This window comes from Ictalurus furcatus, chromosome 7, assembly GCF_023375685.1.
Source record: "Ictalurus furcatus strain D&B chromosome 7, Billie_1.0, whole genome shotgun sequence".
NCBI lineage: Eukaryota > Metazoa > Chordata > Actinopteri > Siluriformes > Ictaluridae > Ictalurus > Ictalurus furcatus.
In genome coordinates this window covers 11,797,198-11,822,252 of record NC_071261.1, presented here as the reverse complement: position 1 = coordinate 11,822,252, position 25,055 = coordinate 11,797,198, and the positions used below count along the sequence as shown (strand labels likewise).

The 25,055-nt window shown below is 40.1% G+C and overlaps 3 protein-coding genes across 7 annotated transcripts; all 3 read left to right on the top strand.

Moving 5' to 3' along the window:
• Positions 1 to 36: 36 nt before the first annotated feature.
• On the top strand, positions 37 to 12,306 carry LOC128609714 (phospholipid scramblase 1-like). The gene is made up of 9 exons (XM_053628419.1): positions 37 to 1,199; positions 2,663 to 2,704; positions 5,408 to 5,452; positions 5,539 to 5,624; positions 5,888 to 5,930; positions 6,026 to 6,246; positions 7,543 to 7,704; positions 9,169 to 9,330; positions 9,446 to 12,306. The coding sequence occupies exons 1-9, from the start codon at positions 1,187 to 1,189 to the stop codon at positions 9,482 to 9,484; spliced, it is 813 nt and encodes a 270-aa protein (XP_053484394.1). The 5' UTR covers positions 37 to 1,186; the 3' UTR covers positions 9,485 to 12,306.
• LOC128609713 (phospholipid scramblase 1) lies at positions 12,195 to 18,786 on the top strand. Of its 5 annotated transcripts, none has more exons than XM_053628417.1 (10): positions 12,195 to 12,306; positions 15,434 to 15,469; positions 15,741 to 15,812; positions 16,217 to 16,302; positions 16,525 to 16,567; positions 16,776 to 16,996; positions 17,374 to 17,535; positions 18,216 to 18,377; positions 18,470 to 18,527; positions 18,610 to 18,786. In XM_053628417.1, exons 2-9 carry the CDS (start codon positions 15,457 to 15,459, stop codon positions 18,506 to 18,508), a joined length of 798 nt encoding a protein of 265 aa, XP_053484392.1. In that variant the 5' UTR covers positions 12,195 to 12,306; positions 15,434 to 15,456; the 3' UTR covers positions 18,509 to 18,527; positions 18,610 to 18,786. The 5 variants fall into 5 exon arrangements, with proteins under 5 accessions (XP_053484392.1, XP_053484391.1, XP_053484389.1 ...); XM_053628416.1 differs by having other exon boundaries at positions 12,220 to 12,306; positions 15,717 to 15,812; XM_053628414.1 differs by lacking the exon at positions 12,195 to 12,306 and adding an exon at positions 14,868 to 15,306 and having other exon boundaries at positions 15,717 to 15,812.
• A 488-nt stretch (positions 18,787 to 19,274) lies between these two features.
• LOC128609715 (phospholipid scramblase 2) lies at positions 19,275 to 24,278 on the top strand. Its single transcript, XM_053628420.1, has 8 exons — positions 19,275 to 21,157; positions 21,450 to 21,511; positions 21,702 to 21,744; positions 22,638 to 22,858; positions 22,936 to 23,097; positions 23,615 to 23,776; positions 23,873 to 23,942; positions 24,041 to 24,278. The coding sequence occupies exons 1-7, from the start codon at positions 21,145 to 21,147 to the stop codon at positions 23,900 to 23,902; spliced, it is 693 nt and encodes a 230-aa protein (XP_053484395.1). The 5' UTR covers positions 19,275 to 21,144; the 3' UTR covers positions 23,903 to 23,942; positions 24,041 to 24,278.
• The last annotated feature ends 777 nt before the right edge of the window (positions 24,279 to 25,055 follow it).

Below are 25,055 nucleotides of genomic sequence, written 5' to 3'. Positions count from 1 at the left end.
GTCTGTCTACTATTTCATCAAAAACATTACCTCTACTCCTTTTACTCTTGCAGTCAGCCGCCAGGTCGGTCATTACCCCGATTGTGATCCCTACCCCAACAACTATTACCGAGTCGTGCAACGGTCATTAAAAATTAAGAGGGAAACATTTGATGTTGTGTAGTGGTGTTTGAGCACCTGGCAACCTTTCTGCATGATAGGAGAGGTTTATTAGGCTATCTAGAGTGTTCTGTAGCATATAAGGTGTCTTCTAGTTGTAGGAAATGCTACTCAAGACGGGGCGAAAAGGTGCCGAGTGAAGAATTAACCAACAGTTCGTTATGTCCTGTAAATGTAGATGGTGCATGTGACTGTCTCTGAGGGGTAAGTATGCTACGAGTGCGAGAGAGAGGTGTGGGTTACTGTATTAGACCAAAGATGAAAAGATTGATTAACAGAGGTTAAATTGAAGGGTGTACAGGAAGGTGGAGCTTAACCAATTCTTTGCTTTATGTGATGCTTTTAATAGTTTTTATTTATTTAGTATTAAGCATGATCACGTGCATCGAAAGATACTCTTCTCATACACACAGATAAGTACCCTTTCTTCTAACATACCTTGTTGCTTTGGTGGTACTCTCAAACACTCTGTACCTTATTTAGTATGCATCTTCTACAATGAAAGGTGCACCTTTAAAACATTACTCTAAAGCTAATTGTGGTCCATGTGCACGCCTTTTAAATCTTAAAAGATAAATATGTATGTTTTCAGCTGAAAGATGGATATTAAAGGTACAAAAGAAAATAAGGGCTCTGCCCTAGCAACATGGTTGAGTACCCGTTCTCATGAGCGGTGTAGTAAGAAGTATGGACTGAACCTCAAATTATATTTACATAAACGTCGGCTGTATAGTGTTTACAGCCTGGGAAATCCTAAATCCAATTTGACACCAGGTTAAGTGTGTCTTGTGGTTCTCTGTTTAAATTTAAATGAAACGGTATACTCCCTTTGACACCACTGAGAATTCAGGACGAGGAAAAATTCTGAATAATTCATAGACGCGCCAGTGCACGATAGTAGTTTCTGTCAGCAGGTGGAGTTAAAATTGACTTCAGAAGTTCATAGTAACCATAGAAATGTTTTGTATCAAGTTGCTGATCCTTTGTTTTACAGTGTTGTCATTCAGAAGAGCGTTAATCGTCAACCATGTATGGACGAGGTAGGATATGACCTGAAACAGTACTAGAAACTATTGCTAGTTGAGGAGAGAGAACTTTTGGACAGCAGTTTTTTTGTGTGGTTGTTTTTTTTTTTGTTGTTGTTGTTTTTAAAGTTCATATCCACTTCTCAATATAACTATCCATCTATTTATTAAAATAAAAAATTTAAATACCACTGAAACACGTTATTTCTCTTGGCCATTAAATGAGGCAATTTGCCATTCAAGCAAAGTTTCTAAGTTTCTGGTTGTAGCTTACTGACTCTATGGATTCTCAATAGTTAAAGAACTTATTGTGCAAGCTTGTTTCAACAGACTCATAAAATCACTGTAAATGGAGTGATTACAGGAAGTATAGGTATGAGAGGTGCCAAGTTGCTGTCAAACTCTTGGAAGTTCATGATTCAGCTCACCAAATAAAACAATTTGAAGGAACTTCAAACTGATGTTGTGACAAAATTACTTGATTTATCTCTTACCTCAACTGTAGCATAGAAGCAAATATATATTATCACCTTAGGTTTCTTTGGGTTATTTAGAGACGTAAACCAGTATTTGATTACAATTCCAACCTCCAACTTGGAAGCCTGACCTGTAGTGGTATGAAGAGGTTGTTGACATCAGATGGTGATGTTGGAAGCATTTCAAAGAATTGAGGTTTACTTGAAGGCAGCTGAAGGGGCCAAGCCACAAATCTCACGTTGTTGCCATTCAGAGAGGCTGGTAAAGCTTCTTCAATTAAAGAACACAAGAACTGCTTACAAATCACAGGAAAAGCTTGATCGATCGACCGATACTGTAAAAAATGAGCCGTATTTATTCACCCTCCACACCTGAAATGCTATTAAATACTTGATGCTGTGGACTTTTTAATAATCTCGTGATCATATTTTCCTCTGAATACCCAAAAAGTCTTCATTAGAAACCGGGCTAGCGCGTATACACAGAAGTAGCAGAGAGCCAGTCTTCAAGATTCTGACGCCCGGTTCCAGGAAAGTGTATTAAATACATCATATGCTGTACGAGCCAAAGCCAAGAACAAATCTCATGCCTGCAAGATGTTTGCCTCACCCTTGAATTTCCTGGTATTTGAAAGCAGTTTGGGAGGATCCTCCTGAAAACCTGTGCAAGGTTTTTCAGAAAATATAAGCTGCTTACAATGATCCTGCCAAATTCACTGTTTTTTTTTTTTTCTTCTTCTTCTTCTTTTCATTCTTTCTTTAATTCATGAGCTGTCGAAATCAGGAACCTATTGCATAAAGGACATATGGCTTTAACTGTTGTTCATTATTGACACTGGACAATCTATTTACTCCTAAAACACCAAGGAAAATGAAACTGCAATTATATTTCCATAAAAGTATGATTGATAACCCATTTATATTCCATATTTCATGGATCTTATTAGTAAAGGAAGGTAGATCATGCTAACCTTCCCTAACCCTTTATATTTGATCCATCAGGAGAACTTCCCGGACCTCCAGGCACCGTACCCATGAACCCGGGTGAGTGAGGTGTTAACAGTATATGTTCATTTACTGTATGTTGATCCATTAATGGTCTTGCTCGACTCCTTGCCATTAGACTTCAGGTCGAAGATTTTGGTTCTGTTTTTATGCACCAATAAACTTCAAAAACCTGTCATATAAGAACACTGCCAATAAGTACAGATTGAGCTGTAAAGCTACTGAAAATGGTGCCAATGGTGTAATTCTTCATTGGCAAGCAAATCTGACACTGTAACCTTGGTGGTAAATCACCTCGCATGACTCGGGTAGCCCTGGATTAAATTGCTGTATCCTACCTACGACGCTTTATTCATTAGTCAATAGGGGATATTTTAAATCCAACAACACATTGGTATTAGTGTGGACCTGTTTTGTCTTTCCTTCACATTCGGTCTTTATTCCTTCTAGTTTCATTAATGTCCTACTATTTTATTATCTCCTCTCGTCTAATGTATATTGAATTTCCTCTTCTTGTTGTAAAAGCCTTGCCTCAGAACTCGGCGGTTGCTTGTTCAAATCCGGCTTGCCTGCACACTCGGTACGTTGCATTGCACGAGAGCCGTTGAAGTGGTTGGGTGTGAAGGAAAGGGTGCTTGAACCCCATCAAATGTGGAGGTGATGGGGTGAAATCCCAATATTGCACTAGGATATGGGGCCCTTCTCAAGTCTGCCTCTGACATGTCCGTTCTCACTGTTGCCACTCAGACCTTCAGTGCTCATATCCTTGAGACGCGTACAGGGTTTTGATCCAGTAACCGCCTGACCCAGAGGCAAATCTCCTCCAATTGAGCCACAATTTGCTTCATTAAACATCTTTGTTCCAAATAAGGTCCAAGATTTAATTTGGATTTTTTTTTCCATTTGTACTTCATCCAAAAGTAATTCAAGTACCTAGCTAATGCACTTCATTGAAAATCGACTTGCTTACAGTTACAAAGAACGAGCCCAGTAGTGTGCATGTGTGCACGCTTCATTGCTGTTATTTAAATCAGGGGGAATGAAACACATGTTTGTGATGTTGCTTCCTCATTTCAGTGTCAATACATAACATTTGTTCTACTGTGGTTTTCAAACACGACAGCCTCTATAATTTACACACACAATGAGATAATTATATATATAATATATAAAATACAGTATCTCACAAAAGTGAGTATACCCCTCACATTTTTGTAAATAATACTGATCACTTGAAGTTCAACATGGCACCTAATGGCAAAGAACTCTGAGGATCTGAAAAAAAGAATTGTTGCTCTACATGAAGCTGGCCTAGGCTATAAGAAGATTGCCAAGACCCTGACACTGAGCTGCAGCACGGTGGCCAAGACCATACAGTGGTTTAACAGGACAGGTTCCACTCAGAACAGGCCTCGCCATGGTCGACCAAAGAAGTTGAGTGCACGTGCTCAGCGTCATATCCAGAGGTTGTCTTTGGGAAATAGCCATATGAGTGCTGCCAGCATTGCTGCAGTGGTTGAAGGGGTGGGGGGTCAGCCTGTCAGTGCTCAGATCATACGCCGCACACTGCATCAAATTGGTCTGCATGACTGTCGTCCCAGAAGGAAGCCTCTTCTAAAGATGATGCACAAGAAAGCCCACAAACAGTTTGCTGAAGACAAGCAGACTAAGGACATGGATTACTGGAACCATGTCCTGTGGTCTGATGAGACCAAGATAAACTTATTTGGTTCAGATGGTGTCAAGCGTGTGTGGTGGCGCCCAGGTGAGAAGTACTGCATACAGTCAAGCATGGTGGTGGGAGTGTCATGGTCTGGGGCTGCATGAGTGCTGCCGGCACTGGGGAGCTACAGTTCATTGAGGGAACCATGAATGCCAACATGTACTATGACATACTGAAGCAGAGCATGATCCCCTCCCTTCGGAGACTGGGCCGCGGGGCAGTATTCCAGCATGATAACGACCCCAAACACACCTCCAAGACGACTACTGCCTTGTTAAAGAAGGTGAAGGTGAAGGTGATGGACTGGCCAAGCATGTCTCCAGACCTAAACCCTATTGAGCATCTGTGGGGCATCCTCAAACGGAAGGTGGAGGAGCATAAGGTCTCTAACATCCACCAGCTCCGTGATGTCGTCATGGAGGAGTGGAAGAGGACTCCAGTGGCAACCTGTGAAGCTCTGGTGAACTCCATGCCCAAGAGGGTTAAGGCAGTTTTGGAAAATAATGGTGGCCACACAAAATATTGACACTTTGGGCCCAATTCAGACATTTTCACTTAGGGGTGTACTCACTTTTGTTGCCAGCGGTTTAGACATTAATGGTTGTGTGTTGAGTTATTTTGAGGGGACAGCAAATTTACACTGTCACACAAGCCGTACACTCACTACTTTACACTGTAGCAAAGTGTCATTTCTTCAGTGTTGTCACATGAAAAGATATAATAAAATATTTATAAAAATGTGAGGGGTGTACTCACTTTTGTGAGATACTGTGTGTGTGTGTGTGTGTGTGTGTATATATATATATATATATATATATATGAGAGAGTGAGTGTTCTAGCTAAGACTGTAATATTAACCATTCTAAAGTTTCTACCACAGCTTACTGCACCGATCCTCGTGACAACTCTTTCTCAAACGGACAGATTCCCTTGCCACCAGGGTGCATTTCCATCACAGTTTGTTGCGTACACAGGTTGCTGTAATGACAAATTTAATGTCCAGTAATCCTTTCCTGCAGGATTTGTTCCCCATCAGGTACCTGTGATGATGGCCTGTCCACCAGGTACATTTAAAAACAAAAAAAGCATTATGTCGACTTTCTGCACCTTCAGTCACAGAGCATGCACTCAGTGTTTGTGTTTACGCCAGGATATGTGCAACATCAGATTCCCACGATAATGCCCGTCCCTCAGAGACCACCTGGCTGCCCGCCTGGACTGGAGTACTTAACCCAGGTGAGGGACTATGTAAGTCATAATCTCAGCGGAACAATGCTCAAACGATGCAGAAATGCCGCGTAACTATAAACGGATAAAAAAACTACGCCCGTCAATAAATCGAATGTTATAACTGTCGGCAAACTGCCGTGGAATAAAACACTTCGGGAGGTGATGTTATTTTCCATTGGGTCCGTCGTTGATTGTATTTCTAAACCAGCATGCCCTCCAGTGTGTTGCTCCTTACTTTGAAGTGTTAATCACACTATAATCGCACACAGGTTGACCAGCTCCTTGTGCATCAGAAGGTGGAACTGATCGAAGGTAGAGAATAAACCAAGTCTTAATTCAGTTACTAAACACAACATCATACACAGAAGTGAAACTTGTGTTTGTCTCTTTTTTTTCTTCTCTCCAAGCTATTTTGGGCTGGGAGACCAACAACCAGTACGTTGTGAAAAATAGCGTGGGACAGCAAGTGTTGCTTGCGGTCGAAGAGAGTGACGTTTGTACGCGGATAGTCTGCTGTTCCAGGCGCTCGTTCATCATCCATGTCCGGGACAACATGGGGCAGGAAGTGCTCACGCTCACGCGGCCTTTAAAGTGCAGCAGCTGCTGGTTTCCATGCTGCCTGCAGGAAGTATGTGAGGCTCTTCAGTTAACAGCCTTACATTTCCAGCTTTATAAATAAATAAATCTGTGCAATAAATGTGCAAAGTAAAAAATCTGTGGATTATATTACACCCCTAAGAATGCACTACTTTTTAAAAATGCACTCGGGGACGAACTGAAGTAGCTACACTGGAATGACTGATTCTGAAACTGAGTGCGTGCAGCATGGAAACTCCTATCTGTCAACAAATCCCTAGCTCATTATAACTCAATAACTGGACTTTCCCTGGATGGAGGATGTGCTACAGCAGTGTCAGCCATGTTCAACTTGTGATTACTAGCGGTCATGCTTGTATTGGAGAGCAATGCTGATTCCAAAATAGCAAAGTTGTGGTTGAATTGAGTAGTGTTACTTCAACGTCAACCACAATTTTGCTTTACCCACCACCCTTCCTTTAAATAGGGGAAACATTCAAATGAGGTAGCAAGAATTAATGGATATAGTGTTACATCATTTACATACAGACTAGGACACAAGTGTGTAGCGAACTAGGTTAGCTTCACTTCCAGGTCCACTTCTGCAACAAAACACTCTTTCTGTAATAGTTTTGTTTCCTCTTCTGACTCTATAAATACTGAACCAGCCATGGTAAAATTGATAGTATATCTGTAGCATTTTTACCTATCTAGTCATCCTAGCAACTCATTTGGAGCGGTAGATTTAATTCTGATTAAGTATTTTTTTAAAAAAAATTAGTCTAATTTGGAGTAATACCGGTTCTTTGTTATAGAACGTGAGCATTGGGGCAGCATGATTCGTGCCCTAATGGACCTCTCTTGGCACTTGTTGCAATTCCCATTTTTGACCACTAGGTGTAATAGTAAGTCTATGCAAAGCTATGGAACATCAACTTATATCTAGTAAAAAGAACTAAAGTGAATTTTTTTATAACTTTTTGCAACACCTTGACGCAATATCAAGCTCCTAAATGAGTAAGACCCTTAAAATCTCATTCATACCTTTTTTTTTCTGTCTGTATTGTAGAGCACAGGTTCTTGACACTCTTGAGGTTTCCTGTTTACTGTAGTCATGACTGTGGTTGAGGTTTCATCCTTTCCATTGCATTTCTTAGCTTTTAGTTTGACCAATCCCCCTTCCTCACTTGTTTCCACTCTTATTTCTCTCTATCTCTGATCCCGTATTCCTACTAAGCCTGAACTTTAAGGGCTCATGGTTTACGACAGCACTACACAGTTATAATGTCGTCTGTTTTATAGAGAATTGCCATCTCTAGCTACATATGAAATACACTGTGTGTTTCAGCTCGAGGTCCAGGTCCCTCCTGGCACTGCCATTGGATATGTGATGCAGGACTGGCACCCGTACCTCCCCAAGTTCACCATCAGGGATGAGAGAAAGAGAGCGGTGCTGCGGATCGTCGGACCTTTCTGTGACTGTAACTGCTGCTCAGACGTTGTTTTTAAGGTTCTGTTGCAAGTTACTGTAGTACATCACACCAGAGGCATTAAATGCCACATCTGGACTGCACTTCTCCTGCTTTAACACTGTGTAACTGTAATACATCAGTCTGGACACTAGGAACTACAACTTTTGGAATTTGTAAATAAATAAATAAATAAACATTTAGGTGAATTATATCTTTAAAACATTTAGGTGAGGTGCATCTCGTTGTGAGCCTGCTACAGCCTTTAGAATGTAAAAATGTGTGTTTTTAAATGACTTTTGTATGTTAAATTTTATAAGTCATTTTAATTAATGTGTGGACAACGTCAACGTTTTAACTACATTGGTTGAATTGCCAGACGGTCCCTTAGGCAACTTGGGTGAGATTTTGCCAATACCATTGAATTGTGAGCCTGCTACAGCCTTTAGAATGTAAAAATGTGCGCTTTTAAATGACTTTTGTATGTTTATAGTTATGTCATTTTAATTACTGCATGGACAGCGTTCACATTCCGGGCCGGATCTAGGCACCAGGGTGGTCCGAGCCCAGCCAAACAAATGTCTTGCCCACACAATAAAAACTTGGGCAAAGACCTCATTAATCTTTTATTTTTTTACAATTCGTGTATTGGTTAAAAGCAATCCGTATGTTGAGAACTTTGAGGAAGGGCTGTAGATCTGGACAACCAATCACAAAATAATGCCAGAAAATTGCAGTATTTTTCTACGTTTTTACTGGCTGAAAGCAAATGTGTGTTCTATGCTCACGAGGCGGCTTCAGTCTGCCCACCCTCTTTAGCTTGCAAGAACCAGACCTGTTGACGTTTTAACTCAGTTTGTGGAATTGCCAGACAGTCCCTTAGGACCGAGTCAGAACATTCTGCGAGCATGCTGCAAAACAAAATAACTCAGACTCAAAAAATAACACAGCAAGAAACTATAAATGAGGCAGATTTGAAATCTTTTACATTTTTGAGCCAAAATGGGGTTTCAACATAATTAATGAGTAATTTAATAGTCAATATGAAAATACAAAATTAATGAACGCGTCATCATTTGCATTTTGCTTTTCAAGTTTGAAACCAAAAACGAATGAACGTACACGGACCGATTTTATATTTTTTTAAATTTTGAGATTTTATTTTGCCATTTTGAGATCTTATATTGGCCTTTTCAGATTTTTGGGGTTTTTTTTGCGTTGTGATATTTCGTTTCGGCATTCTGAGATTTATGAGATTTTATTTAGGCTTTTTAAAATTGTATTTTGGCATATTCTAGTTCTTGAAAACCTTCTTCTAGTGTTTATTTGTTCAGGGTTTAGCTTGAATACCTCATTTTAGTAAGCGCAGGATCCACAATTATCCAAATGAACTATTTACACATTGCATACTGTATATAAATTCACGAGATTCTGTGTACGATGCTCAGCCAATGACGTAATCATTCCTTTTTATCCCTTCTTTTTTTCTGTGTCCCCCCTGATAGGTGACGTCCCTGGACGAGGCTTTGGTAATTGGTAGGATAAGCAAACAGTGGGCAGGCTTGGACACTGAAATGTTTACGGACGCAGATCATTTCGGTGTGCAGTTTCCCATGGATCTGGACGTTAAAATCAAGGCTGTTGTGTTGGCCGCTTGTTTCCTCATTGTAAGTGTCGTTTCACTGTGTATTAATGTGGATATGAATATAAACAGTGTAAAAGAAACTAATGATTTTTCTTAATTTTATTTTTGGTTGTTTTTTTTTGTTTTTTCTTTGACAGGATTTCATGTTTTTCGAGCATTCACCAAATCAAGACTAACATTCATATTAATAAAGGAAATGTCACAGAGTATTGTTTATTTAATCATATACATGTATGTATATTATGTATGTATATGACTTTGACACTTTATTGAATTATTAGTTTATTAAATTATCCACACTCCCATTGCTACAAAATAGTACACAGGCAAATTTCTATTTCAGTTCTTTTTTTTTTTTTTTTGGTAACAGTCGTTGTCACAAGGCAACGTTATAGAAATCTGACCCTCGGCCCTGAACTCAAGGGAAGCCGAAAGTGCCAGTGAGAACCCGTGTCTCTTTGGGTAGTGAGTACAGAAACATGCCACGATATGTAGAAAACTAGAAAGCTTAAAATGACACCCGCATACATCATTTCATATGTTTTGTGATCTGGTAAGTATAAATGGGGGCATAGTGTAAGGTTTCAGCAACTTTTTTCACACTCATCAAACCATTCTGTCAATTCCGGGAAGAGACCACGCCCATCGGGAACAATAACTTATTCAGCCATTATAAAGTGTGGTGTTGCTTTGCAAACATATATCTACTAAAACCATCCATGAAGCACCACTGAGCAGATATTTGGGTGGTGGATCATTTCATGTTATTCTCTCTCTGTGTGTGTGTGCCTGTGTGAGTGAACCATTTGTTTAATGGACGTCCTCTATGACTTCATATCCACTGATTGCATTATATGTCCATTTGGCTTTAACTGGATTTGAATGATGTTATCTTGTTCCTGCTTGGTGCTCCATGTTCTCTGCAGTGAACCGTACCTGACATTTCCTATTGAAGGAGTGAATTCGGCTGTGTGTTTAGAAATTGCACTTTATACAACTGTGTGTGGTTTATAGAGGTCAATATAATGTGTGTATGTGTGCGAGTGCGTGCGTGCGCGCGTGTGTGTGTGGGTGGTGTAACAAAATATTCCAAGTGAGCTCCGCCTAGGTTCCTAGGTGAACATCACTTATCATTATCAATAGTATAAACGGTAGCTAGCTAAGTAACTTATCCAGATGCTGTTGGGCTAGGGTTAAGTAATTTGATATGTTCCCTAGCTAGCGGGCTAACTCATGTTAATTCGTACATGTTTCTTCTCATTTCTTGTATGTAGGGGAGCCAATAGGGCATTTGCATCTGGTTTTCTCCAATGGAAAGGCAGCTTTATGTTTGCTTGCACTCAGGGGCACCCTATAGGGCCCTGCTTCATGTTTTCTTGGAGCCTATAGGGCACCACACCACGTATTTTCCGCTGCAATGATACCCATTCGGGCACGTCATTGTGTTTCTTTACATGTAGACGCACCTATAGGGCACTGTGGCTGGTTTCCCCCCATTGGAAGTACACCCTCATCGTGTTTTCTCGCACATAGCAGCACCCTATAGGGCAGTGCATCATGTATTCTCTGTATTCATCATGTATTTTTTTTTTCTGCAAGGGCACCCTTGATGGCACTTCTATCTATCCATCCATCCATCCATCCATCCAATGTTTTTCTATTTGAAGGGCACTGTGGCTGGTTTTCCCCCATTGGAAGGGCACCCTCCTCATGTTTTCTCACACATAGCGGCACCCTATAGGGCACTGCATCATGTATTCTTCACTGGATGGACAGCCTGGAGAGCACATTATCATGTTTTTCCTTGCAAATAGCGTAACCCAGAGGGCACATCATGTGTCCTTCATTAGAAGAGTACCCATTAGGGCACTTCATAATTTTTTTTCCTCACACACAGTGGAAGCTTATAGTGCAGTGCTTCATGTATCATATTCTCTCTGTAAGGACAAAGATCACACATCCATCCATCTTTTTTCATTTGAATGGTAGTCATTAGGGTGCTTCATCATGTTTTCTCCATTGTCAGGACACACTAGAGGGCACTTTATCACTTTATACCTTCCATATTGGTACCCAAGAGGGCACTTGCGCTGTGTTTATTGTGAACTGAGCCATAAGTCCACCCTCCAGCTGCCAGGTATTTTACACAATAGTAAAATATACTACTGCAGTGAACCATATAGTCAAACACTCTAACAAAAGTATCTATGGCTCGTTACCTTCAACCCTTACACACTAAAGTTTGTAAAAGAAATTTATTTGTAACCTTGTTTTGGTTAACAAATTACAGGCTATAAATAATAGATTTATAATTGTGACCAATTCAGCATTATTTTATTCTAGATCGATGAACTTGGAACGTGGCAGAAATTCGAATCGACTCGTCACATGCTCAAGTTATTAAACATTATAACCAATATGGGAAGGTTAAAGTCCTGGGCTCTGCACTTACTTTTGTAGCTATACACTTTTACTCTTTAGTTTTATTGTAGTCAATGTTTAATTCATAGTAGAGTGAAAAACTGAGTAATAATATCATACTTATGTAAACACACACACACCCACAAACACCATTTCTCCTAGGATTTCCCTCTCTGTTGCTGGAGCTACCTCCATTGTCAGGTGTCATATGATCTTAAAGAGCTTAAACAAACACACACGTACACAAAACTCAGCACCCAGCAGGTGTTTCTGAAAAGGGAAAAGTAAAGGAATGACGTCAGACAGATATGTACAGTGTTTTTGTAGAAATGTATAGTCTATAGTTATAGCCTATAGCCTAGAGTTACCATCTCCACCCCTTTCTTGTGGGAGCTACCCTCCAGTTCCTGGTGCAAAGCGAGTGTTTAGGTAAGCCTCTCTCACAGCTTTCCGGATCGCTATAACAGCAGAAGAGAGAGAGGGGCAACGTCATGAGCGTATGGTGGAAACCTAACAGGCGTGGTGTTACTCGTCCTCATTCTACTCTGCTCTCCAAACCGAATCTACTGAGTAAAAGGTGCGTGATTTATTTATTTATCCCCCCGCACACATTCAACAACACTTTTATAGTTAGTCAAGAGTACACAATGTGTTTAGGATGTTCTTGTCCAATAAATGGCAGACATTTTGGTGAACTGACTTGTAGAGCTGATTTGAAAAGCCTGTCCAAGCTATGAATTCATTAGCTTGGGATTTGCATTAGTATCTCCAGGTATACTTTGCACGGATTTCAAATCAGTTTTAGGAATTCAGTAGATAATATCACCTAATGCATTTAAAGATGGTTTTTATTGACTCTTATGCAGTAAAAATGTTGGTAACGCTTTACATAAACCAACACAAGCTGTGAACTTCAGCATTGATACAAATACATCATTAACTAACACTCATAATAATAGATTTAAAAAGAAAATCTAAGCAATAAATGCAGAGGCTCACACAGTGATTTAATAGCTGACCGTTTATGTGGAGTTTTCGCTGTAAATTGAACGACCAGTTCTAATACGCTGTTGTTTTTATAGCAACAGATTTGTATGGTGTACCTAAGACTAAACAGTTTATTGTTTAAAGTGTTATTTATCAATTGAAATGTCGTCAGTGCTTTTTGTAACAGCCAGTACGTTTTCTGACACGTGAAAGTCTTCAAGGCAGAGGTGTTTGTGGTTTCGAAGCTAGATACCCAGCTACAACATGAACATAAAATACTCCTTAGCAGTGCTTGCACTTTGTTTTTGTTGTTTTGTTTTATGATTATAAAATATGGGCTAAAATATACAGAGTATAGAAGGAGATGTCTGTCTATTCTGCCGTTCTAAAATCTCATTTACAGTGCAAAGGAATGGAAAATTAACTCTTGCGATAGGACGGGAAGCTATCGTGAGGCAATGCCTAACTAAAATGTAGGGAAAAAGGGGGGGAAAATATTACGTAAGTATGCAAAAACTATTCCAAAGCAATGCAAAACTTGAGAACGCAAACGCTGTGCTGTAGCTGTGTGTGGAATAGATCGTGGTCATTGGAGTTCTTGTGAATCGTGAGAAAGCTCTATCGAATGCATCTTTAAATATATACCCAGTGTTAATTAGGCTACCACTCAGCATGATTCTTTAGTAATTTGTTTTCATGGGGAAAATAAAATTACCTAGTACTTGACCTCACTGGTAGCCATGGTCACGTCGTAACAGTAACTCCTCTTCACATCATCACTCTGTCACTGATTGCTTTCCTATAACCGAACACGCCCAAGTGTTTCATTCCTGTCGCTTTGGTAACGGTGCATTTATTTATTTATTTTTCCTCACTTCATGATTTACCACATATACCCCTTTAATATACGATATCCAGGTCCACACTATAATAGTAAATCTATTATGGTTAAAGTTAGGTCTTGGGGGTGGGGATATTAGACATGGGTATTCCTACAAGTTCGATGTTAGAGTTTTTAGAATTCAAAACATTGGCGTTACGGCACGCCAATCTCTGGTGACCTTGTCCCGAGAAGAGAGGGGGGAGAAAAAAAACAAACAAACACAGGGGCATGCAAATTCTTAACAACCATTTTAGGAGTTAGATTTCATCAAGGCAGACCTTGTTTCCCAGGCTTATCTCTTATCATCACTGACACTTTTTTTTTTTTTTTTTGATGGGTAAATGAAAATCTACAGTCTGAGTTCACTTGTCAAGATTGATTTTAATTGATCAGCCATCCGCAACGAATGTAAAAATCACACGTGGTTAAATTCATATTAAATCAATCATACTGTGGAAAGATGGAGCAATAAATAAAAACTAAAAAAAGGCTAAAACCAGATCATGAGCAAACCCTTCACTGCACAGCTCCAGCGTCATCAGTGTCTGAGCGGAGTTTCCATGTGGGTTTCCTCCAGGTTCTCTGGTTTCCACCCACCACCCAAAAACACGCTGGTGGGTGGATTGCCTACACTAAACTGTCCCCCTAGGTGTGAACTGGCATCCAGGGTGAACTCCAGCCTCCTACCTGGTGTTAATGCGATACAATCCAGATCAGGAGGAAGTGCTTAATGAAGATGAATGATGATGCACGGTCAGTGTAATACGACGTTTAAGTAAGAATGTACTGATACACATTATTATTAAAGCGACAGGGACGCAAAGACCAACAACTTTGGGCGGTTCCAAGTGTCATGACAGATAACTCCACCAACCGCACAGAATCAGTGGGAATATCCTCGATGGCATGAATCTACGTCCTTCAGCCTGTGACCTGGAAGTCTGCCAAAGTCTTTAAGGACCATCTTTAAGGACGTATCAATTCTTCAAATGCTCAGAGAGGATATGGGCGGTTTTTAGTTCAGTTATTTCCAAAATGCCTCCTAATCTACAGTTAACAAGGTTAGGGTTGCTTTGTTGGGATGAAACAAAACTCTTTTAAGGGTGCTCCTGGTGTGCTTTTGTTCATTATCTTTTGGGCTAGGTTATTTTTTTTGGCAATGTAAGCTTAAATAATAAGCCTTTCTCCATTTTGTGATGTTAAAGCCCACTTAGATGAACTCAAAGCGAAGCGTTTTCAAGCAAAATGACCTTTCCTTAACCAAAAAAAAAGAGAAAGACGTGTGCGTCGTGACAATAACATTCCCTCCATAGCCCAGTGGAAATGGCCGATTAAGTGTTAAAAAAATAAAAATACAGACGACTGGATCTGGACTCCTTTCAAATCAGGATCCCATCAGGTCCTAGTGCTCTTCTACTCACACAGCCACATTTATATGTATATATTTACATCTTGCTGTGTTAGAAACAGACCCCAGTGTAATCAACATATCATTTCCAACAGTGCGCACACTTCCCCTCCCCCCTCCCCCCACACACACTGTATTCAGTTTCCTATTATGAAAAACCCCAAGCACTGAAAGGACCCCCTTTTAAACCTCCCAGCTCGGTTCCTCCTCCTTCCTCCTCAACACGAAAACATCTGGTTTCTGTGCTCCAAGTTCACGTTGAAACTGGCTACGACTAGACTCATTGTTTGTCCGTCACGGTATGCATCCTTTATCACTTTATGTATTTTTGCACTAGGCGTCACATGATTTGCTTTTTATTTCCCCACTTCTATCAGGATGCAGGAAATGGTGGCGTGACTTTCTGGTATTTCTTTGTTTCGACAGAAAGAAAAGTTCGACTGAAAGTCATGGATCCAGCTGGTAAGTCAGTTTAATAGCTCAGTCTGACTTCTCTGATTAAGTGTTACCTTTCATTTGATCTTTACTCACCCACCCTGATTTATTTGGTGGACTTTTTCCTAATATTTTTCAATAACCATACTATATTAGTCCAGAACTTTGTCTCAGACTTGTTTTGATTGCCCCTTAATCACGATGCTGTTTGTTGAGGTATGTTCTCTGAGACTCTGGGTTCTCCAATGTTGTTTATATCTGATCCATCATTCAGTCAAAAACACTGGTCATTTTACAGCCAACTGCATTGATCTCCAACCGGGAAAAACCTTCTCCAATCCCAATTATGGACAAGCGCCCGTCCCGCCAGGTATGAAGCTGAGTACGAACATGCGAGTCCACTACAAAGAAATGTTTCAGTTCCTTTGATGAGCTAAACGAATGCATTTTATAGCAAAAGTTAGTATCATTCGTTAAGAGTGCTAGTTATCCGAGGTAAGTCGATATGCAAGGAATAAAACACTTGGGGATGTGCTGTTATGGGGAAATAATCACCGACTGGATGGTGTGATGAAGAAAATTGACTTTTACAACCCGCACGTCATACTTTTTATGAGTTTAGAGTTATGTTTATTGCTGTGGAAAGTTCTTGGTCGTGGATTTAGACCCTGTGTTATATACAATATGCTTTTTATACACTACATATAGACATATAGTATACTGTAGGGTTTTTTTTAAGCTAGTATTTTACAAATAAATCCACCGTATTTGCAGGCTATGTGCCTCCTCAGGCTCCGGCGATGATGCCGGCTCCTCTGAGACCGGCCGGGTGTCCACCTGGGCTGGAGTACTTAACGCAGGTGAGGTTCTACGTTATTAATGTTACTAACACGTCAGCATGGTCTGCGAAGCTGTGATGGAAAATGAGAGCTGATTGTATCAGTGATGACTAAGCACCATCGTACTGCTATCAAAACTCTTCATGTGTACACAGCGTGTGAGCTTCTGATGTGAACGGTGTGTCACTTGACGCTATTAAAAAATGTGTGTGTGTGTTTGATTGTTCTGTATATGGGGACCAGATCGACCAGCTTCTCGTTCACCAGAAAGTGGAGCTGGCTGAAGGTGAGTGATAAAACACTTACTAATGGAAAGTGGCCTAATGTCTTCCGCTTAACCAGTGAAATCATTAGTGATCCAAGACATCATCTCTATTATTCCATTATAAAGCCACATGTCCACCCCTGCAATCTTATCCCTTTTATTTAGCCAAAATGTGATCTTTAAAGCCAACGCAGGTAATGAAAACACAATTCCTTGCTATGTAACGCAGTTCTTTTAGGATGGGAATCCAACAACAAGTATCTGGTGAAGAACACACTCGGACAGCAGGTCTTCTACGTGGCTGAGGAGAACGACTGCTGTAACCGGAACTGCTGCGGACCGCTCCGCTCCTTCGTCCTCCACATCCAGGACAACATGGGCCAGGAGGTGATCACGCTGACCCGACCTCTGCGCTGTGGCAGCTGCTTGTGCCCCTGCTGTCTGCAAGAGGTACTGCGTGTTCTGTGTATTCTCCATTTTCAACATCATGATAGACTTCAGAAACCAGAACTTTACCCAGGAGGCATCGAAATGATGACTTGAAGCTGTGTATGAAATGTAAACAAGAGCAATAAAATACTGGCGAGGGATGGCAGGTTTATAGCTGTTATAACGCAAGTGAACACATAACGAACGTACAACCTTTAAAAATTACTTTCAACAGATAAAATGTATGACGTGTCATTTGTACATGAGTATAAGATTTTATAAGAGGAATAAAACACTATAAGGCTGGTATAGGAACATAATCGTTAGAACATTTCAGCGGATGACATTATATATATAAAATATATATTTATTTATTTTTCTTCCACTTTTTCTTTCAGCTCGAGGTGCAGTCTCCACCGGGCACTCCTATTGGGTACGTGGTTCAGTCGTGGCACCCTTACCTGCCCAAGTACACCATTCAAAACGAGAACAAGCAGGATGTTCTGAAGATCGTGGGACCTTGCTGCACCTTTAAATGTTGTTCCGATGTGAATTTTGAGGTATTTTTTAAACCTATGCATATAATAATAATTATAATAATAATAATACAATAGTACAAGTCAACTCTATAATTATTTGCATCCCATTAATATGATGAATGAGATTACCAGAGGCTCCACAGTAGTTGGTTAATGGCTCCTATAAAGTAGTCACTCAGGGCTTTAAGAATTTTCACGAGTGGTTCCTTTTTTTTTCTTCTCATCTAGCCTTCTAGTTTTAAATATTATAATTTTATTGTAGCAGTTGTATACAGTGTCGTGATACTCTACACACAGAAACCCAACAGTGCCCTGACTGCTCTTATAACAGACTCGCGGCAATACAATAATTCATTTGTATGTACTGATCGAAAATGTCCGGTAAGCCAATTTCCATTCCGCCGGCCGACGTGTGAATCAAAACAACAAATGTTCACACTGCTAAGTACGTTAATGGATTTGGGTTTAATTAGTTAGTTTTAGAAGATACTATGTGTAACTACTAAGGTTTCTCATCAGAGCTAAAAAAAACAACCAAAAAACAAATGTTGGTGACAAATAAGAACTCTTACAAATACCGACCCTCAAGAGAAAAAGTACGAGCGACACAAGTGCCTCATCACTTTCTAGTGTGAATGTAGGGTTATCTAGAAAGCTAAAACTGAAGTATTGTGTTTTTATTTTATTTTTTTTTACGTAAGGTTTTGTCGATGGATGAAACGGCGGCTGTGGGCCGCATCAATAAGCAGTGGACAGGCTACTTACAAGAGGCTTTCACGGACGCCGACAATTTCGGGATCAAGTTCCCTCTGGACCTGGATGTGAAGATCAAGGCCGTGCTTCTCGGAGCCTGTTTTCTCATCGTAAGTGTTTATTTGTAACGATCTGTTGAACGAACACACGAGAAATGTATAAACGCTCCTTCATTTTTTCTCCCCTGTATGACCCTCTGTAGGACTTCATGTTCTTCGAGAATAAACAGAATAAACAATGAGCGGGAGGTTCCTTCCTGTGTAAGTATTCGAATTTATATTTCAAAGTGTTGATTTGTCACGTCATGTGTCCGTTCTGAGTTTGCTTTTGTTTCTGTTCCAGTTTCCTCGACATGAATCGTCCGTGCTTCGTGTCTTCGCTGGACCTTACCCGCAACACCAAATACAACAGGAGAATATACTGTACATCTCTTTCTTACTACAAATATTCAGTGTATCTTTAATATACTGTGCATGTACATTGTGTATGGGACTTCTCATTTCTATGTGTTTTTTTTTTTTTATTTAGTTATAAGCTCTAGATGGCACCATAGCGCAATTGTTCTGAGCAGCAGTCCGGATGTCATTGTCCCTTCACGCTGTCGTATCATTGTGTATACACTGTAAATGTCTGTCGTTTAAAGATAAGACCAAGCAGAAATTTTTGTAGAATCAACACTAATTGGGCCACTTTTGGCACTTTGACCTTAACTGGTGCTCAGGAAGCCATTACAGTCTACATTACAATTACTCCAACTTTATCCAACAGAAACACCAAAGAACAGAGGTTTTGTGTTGAAAATGGACGACACTCAGCCTCTTAAAACTGCCGTGTTCCTAGGCTGACTAGAATAGAGTGGGGTTTTTTTTCTTCTCCCAGAGAACAGTATGCAAGCCTGCATCCTGCCCTCATTCCATTTTTGGGCAAAACAACAGGGGTGTGACTTGGTTTGATCAATAATGGAGGATTCGTCTAACGGCGGCCCCTGGAGAGGCAGTCGTCCTCCTCCAAATGAAAGGCCTGATTGATGCTCGTTTCACCTGACCCGCATCGCGCCATCTGTGGACTGTAGACTCTGATATAACTCGCTTCTAACGAAATGAAGAACGCTTTTGCACGCGCCCAAAAACAATCCCACTTTGATCCTAGTGTCCATTTTGGAAGTTCACACAAGAAAACAGGAAACATAACAGGCCAGATTGAACGCACAATCTCCTAATGACTTGTATACACCAAACTGGAACGTAACCCAAACTAATCCAGCTCCTTGGTGGGTTGACCCTGATTGGATAAACATGTTCAGTCTCGGAAAAGGAATGAAAATGAAAGAACTCTTGCTATTTCTATTTTTTTTTTATATAACTCTCTCTCTCTCTCTCTCTCTCTCTCTCTCTATACATATATATATATATATATATACATATATTCGCTAATATATATATTTTTAAATTCCTTGTCAATATACTGTAGGAAACGATATAAAGATTCCACTTTTGACATATTTTTGAGTGAAAATGCCTAGCAGCGTACTCCGGTGTGTCCGAATGAAGTTCTCCCATGCCTATGCCAAATGTGTGAAGGTTTGGCTCTTGCTTAATTGAAAAGTACGATGAAGTAAGGAGATGAAACGGCATCTCCAGTGTATGAATCCAGGAAGTTACTGCAGCGTACGTCAATAATAATAGTAGATGTAGTAAAAGTTAAGCGCAACACGCTTAATGTAAACATTTTGTTCAACATAATCAATAGAAACATGATGTTTTGGACAAAATGGTTGATAATGGAAAAACACCAGAACATTGAGTTAATTCGATGGTGTTCCAAAGTTGTTCTCCTGACATTTCTTCTCTTCATCGTTCACCTGACAACAACGAGCAATGCAAACGGAAATGTCAAAGTTCTATCCATCGCTGATAAAGTGCAAGAAAAAGAGACGATCCTTCATTCTGATTAGGTCGAAGGTGCTCGACAGTCTATTTCAGACTGTATCTACGTTTTCTTCTCAGTATTTCAGAATTTTAGAAGTCTTCATAATAAATATATATATATATATATATATATATATATATGTATTTAAAGATACAGTTAAAAACATATGTATATTTTTTTGTTTATTTTAGTACATATACAGAGTCTAATCACATTTTAGTGTTTATTCTCAATGCATGTATCAAACAATAAAGATAAAAAGAAGGAAGACTCGGTTTTGTGGTCCTGTGTCGTCTTCTAGGCATTCCATGTAGACATACGGTATCACGCGCTGTTGAATTCTGGAATCTGATTGGTCAGAAGGTAATCTGGGACGCATGTGGTATGTTCACAGTTACATGTTCAAAACGTTATTCGTTTGTAGCACGCCTAGTAACAGCATCTGTAAGCATCATCAACATATTCTTGTAGTATTGTATGAACTGGGTGAAATTGTCTACATATTAAGATCATCGCCAACAGGGACAAGTAACATGCTAAAATTCATTTTTGACTGCAATAACAACTGAATCTTATATATAAAATTTATAAATGCATAAAAGTGTTTATTTAAACCAATAAGTTTATTGCATTTTAAGGAACCTGAACCACATTGTCCCCAAGTGACCAAACTATTTTTAATTTAATAAAAAAAGATTCAAATAGAAGTAGCTTTACTTGATTTGAACTATCTTTCTTCTTGAGTTCTTTTTATTTATTTATTTATTTATTTATTACAGTAATAGGCATCATAAATATACATGTGGGTGTAGCTAGGTTAGCTATTAACCCCACTGTCATTATGTTGTAAAATGCAATACCGCACATTTTGTGAGCTTTCTTTTCGACCAGCCTCTACTTACGAGTCACCTGTATTTGTGGAGTCGTGCCATCAGAAACAAATCCGTCATGGATCAAGCAGGTAAGAGCTCAGGATTATAAGTATATGTATGTGTGTGTGTGTGTGTGTGTGTGTGTGTGTATAATGTGTGTGTATGGTTGTCTCTCTCTCTCTATCTAAATACATATATATATATATATATTAATTAGAGATGTATCGGTTGATAATCGGTAACGGCCGATAAAGACTATTTTCCCCGTAATCGGCCAATAGTTTAAAAACATCCGATGATCAGGGCTGATTATATCCAGTCAACCAAAAAGGGGGAAGGAAATATATATATATATAATATTCGTGTGTGTGATATTTTTAGCTTCTCAGGGTCTGCCGATGAAACCAGTCGGGTGTCCATCTGGGCTGGAGTATTTAACACAGGTGAGATCCGACATTATTAAAATCACTGAGCAACGTCCAAGGTAGAATTTCACCCAAAAGGATTCATGTGTACGTAACGTGTGAGCCTCTAGTGTACTTTGGATATAGACACTGTGTCACCCAACATTAAATATGGGTGTGTATGTATGTTTGAATGTTTGTGTATGTGTGATCTCTTTATGGGGATCAGATCGACCAGCTTCTCATTCATCAGAAAGTGGAGATGCTTGAGGGTGAGTGTTTTTTTTAAGAAAAAAAACTTTCTTAAACTAAAACAAAAAATGGAAGAAATTCTGTCACGAACATGAACAATGTTGTTGTGACTTTTTCCTTGATCTTGATATTTGCAACACTTCCAGCACAAGGTTAAACCGATCAAAGGTCAAACAGGATTTGCATTTGCGTTTGACACTTTGGCAGCCACTACACGGCGTTGTTCACTTGAATTTGAATTCTGTAAAGCACATAATGACGCCACGCTTTGCTATAAATCTTTCTGGGTGACCGTCAAAATACTACAGTTTCAGACTGAAGAATCAGGAGGCCGAGAGCCAGGTTATAATAAAATAGTTTATTGCATGAGTGAAGACAACCTGGGCGTCCACATAGACACGGCCGTACAAAAGGACACACTCTAGGACAAACAGATAATTTCCAAGGATAAGACACGTGTACATCATGAGTAAACAAATGGTTTCAGAAATCACATTAAATTGAATTGGTCTTAAAAGGAATAAGTCATGTATCCATTCACAAATAATCATGGAAAAATTTTATTATTATTATAAGACCACCACCTAGTGGTCAAACTGGGAACTGCAAAATGGGAACTGCAACACACGCTAATAAAAAGAAACCAACTGGGGTGAGAATCACACTGCCCCATGCTTGCTCTTTGAACGTTTAGTTTTTATGAGTGGGGGATGGGTGGCAGACATGATATTCACTCGAATGTGTCGGCTCAAAACAAGCATCTAGAGTGCATACTGTGGACAACTGTGTGCTAGCGACGCTGAACTGCCTATTAGTCGGGTGTGATAGCGTCTCGACTTTTTTGTTTGTCGTTATTAACGTCCGAAGGCTTCTGCAGTGCAGTTAACGAAAACAAAACGTTGTTCTGCAATAGTTCTTTTAGGATGGGAATCCAACAACAAGTATCTGGTGAGGAACGCACTCGGGCAGCAGGTCTTCTACGTGGCCGAGGAAAACGACTGCTGTAACCGAAACTTCTGCGGACCGCTCCGCTCCTTCGTCCTCCATGTCCTGGACAACATGGGCCAGGAGGTGATCACACTGACCCGACCTCTGCGCTGCGACAGCTGCTTTTGGCCCTGCTGTCTGCAAGAGGTACTGCAGCACTACTGAAACTAACTTCCGGGTCAAATTCCGTCGACTGAAACTTTTTTTTTACCCCCCACTTTCAGCTCGAGGTGCAGTCTCCACCAGGCACTCCTATCGGGTATGTGGTTCAGACGTGGCACCCTTGCCTGCCCAAGTACACCATTCAAAACGAGATGAAGCAGGACGTTCTGAAGGTGGTGGGACCTTGCTGCTCCTGGAAGTGTTGTTTCGATGTGAATTTTGAGGTAGAGTTCTTTCCGAGAACCACTCGGGTTATTTGGTCACACTACCATTTGAACTCCTCGTGAAAAATCTGGCATGATGTGTTGAACAGATATGTTGTCGTTGTTTTCCCCCACTGTTTTTGGAAGGGTGCCAATATTTTTGGAGTTTGCCTGTATTTTTTTAATGTACCTAAGTGATTCCTTGGACCAACCCTATAAAGCGCGTGGTCTGACGTTTCTTCAGTTCCCTGCTCTCGAGTATAGTTCCTATGGTCGAGGAACTATATAACTATAGTTTGTTGATGCTGCTAGAATGTATGTCGCTAGTAAGCTTACTATGCTAACCTAGCGACGCTAGTAGGATCGCGAAGCTAGCACATAGCATGCCAATCAAACTGATTCTCACACTGATTAGTGTGTCAGAAGAGATGAACTATAAGCTGTTTGCCCCTTGCTAGTTTAAATGTAAGGTAAACTGTAAAGCTAGCATACAAGCATACAAATGTCATGTCAGTTGTTTGTTTTTTTTTTACCTCAGGTTTTGTCGTTGGATGAAGCGGAGTCTGTGGGTCGGATCAGCAAGCACTGGACAGGCATCGTGAAAGAGGCTTTCAGCGATGCTGACAATTTTGGGATCCAGTTCCCACTGGATCTGGATGTGAAGATGAAGGCTGTACTTCTCGGAGCCAGTTTTCTCATCGTAAGCATTTATTTGTCCTGTTAATTATATATATATATTTTTTAAAAACCCGGCACTTTTCCTCCATCTGACTGTTGGATCTGTTTTATTCGTTAGGACTTCATGTTCTATGAGCAGAATAATTAAAATAAAATAAAAAAAAGCAGGAGCAGGAGTTCCTTCTTGTGTAAGTTTTCACTTTTTTTATGTAATTTTTTAAAAAAAATTTATTTGATATTATACCAGCTTGTTTGTTTTTTCATTTTGCTTGTGTTTCTTTTCCAGTTTCGTCAACGTGAGACGTCAATGCTTCTGCTCTTTAGGACACTAAATATGTATCTAGCAGGATGTACTTTTCTCTTCTACATCTCTCTCTACTGTATGTATCAGGAATGGATGTGTACAGTACCCTGTGTATTTGTTTCCTGTGTTTAAAAAAAAAATTATATCCTGTAGATGGCACTACAGTGCAATGCTTTGGTGCAACAGTCACTGTGTCCTTGTTTCTACACTGTATATAGAATATTAGCTGACACATTTTTACTTTTTAAAACAAAGAATCGCTATTAATCTGGCCACTTTGGCAAAGACTAGACTTTCGTTTGGGCCCAAAAAACCCCATAACGGGCCGACTACTACAAATATCACCAACAAAAATGCCCAAGATCAGCGGTTTTGTGTAGCAAATAGACGACAGTCAGCTCTATAACACGGCCATAGGGATGTGTTTTGTCTGCCAGAGAGCAGTACACAAGCCTGACGCATGTTTGAAGCACCATCCTGCCCTCGACCTGGTTGAGGAAAACAACAAGGGCATGACTGGTGGATGCGTTTGGTTTGATCAATAATGGAAGGCGTCGAATGGAGGCTTCTAGAGAGGCGGTCGACCTCCAAATGAAAGGCCTGATTGAGAAAGGCGTATCACGTGACCTAGATCAGACCATCTGTGCACTCAATTCCAAGTTCCTGTGACCAAAGGATCAACCCCCCTAAAAAATTCCCAATTTACCACATTACCTCTCTTTCCAGTCTCTCAATAGCGTCCATGCTGGGAGTTTCTCGGCCAATGCATTGGACAAGAGCGTTAAAGGCCCCGCTGTTGGTTTAATGTCTTTGCTCGACTAGCACCGGATGCATCCACAAAGCAAAAGGAACACCTTGTAGCCCAAACTAACCAGTCTAAGTAGCTCCTTGGAGGGTTGACCCCGTTTCGACAGGTTCAGTATTGTAAAAGAAAGTCTGGTGGGTTTTTACTACATGGGAAGTAAACCAAGTCAAAAGAATAGCATAATGAAGATTG

What these genes read in the sequence shown, in the direction of transcription:
- LOC128609715 (XM_053628420.1), top strand. An exon ending in GGCTGGAGTATTTAACACAG is followed by an intron (nt 21,512 to 21,701) that starts GTGAGATCCGAC and finishes TATGGGGATCAG; the next exon opens with ATCGACCAGCTTCTCATTCA. An exon ending in GTTTCGATGTGAATTTTGAG is followed by an intron (nt 23,098 to 23,614) that starts GTAGAGTTCTTT and finishes TTTTTACCTCAG; the next exon opens with GTTTTGTCGTTGGATGAAGC.
- LOC128609713 (XM_053628413.1), top strand. Translation starts at nt 15,644, where the DNA reads ATGCTGTTTGTTGAGGTATGTTCTCTGAGACTCTGGGTTCTCCAATGT. An exon ending in ACAAGCGCCCGTCCCGCCAG is followed by an intron (nt 15,813 to 16,216) that starts GTATGAAGCTGA and finishes CCGTATTTGCAG; the next exon opens with GCTATGTGCCTCCTCAGGCT. An exon ending in GAAAGTGGAGCTGGCTGAAG is followed by an intron (nt 16,568 to 16,775) that starts GTGAGTGATAAA and finishes TATGTAACGCAG; the next exon opens with TTCTTTTAGGATGGGAATCC.
- LOC128609714 (XM_053628419.1), top strand. An exon ending in CACCGTACCCATGAACCCGG is followed by an intron (nt 2,705 to 5,407) that starts GTGAGTGAGGTG and finishes CCTTTCCTGCAG; the next exon opens with GATTTGTTCCCCATCAGGTA. An exon ending in TGGCCGCTTGTTTCCTCATT is followed by an intron (nt 9,331 to 9,445) that starts GTAAGTGTCGTT and finishes TTTCTTTGACAG; the next exon opens with GATTTCATGTTTTTCGAGCA.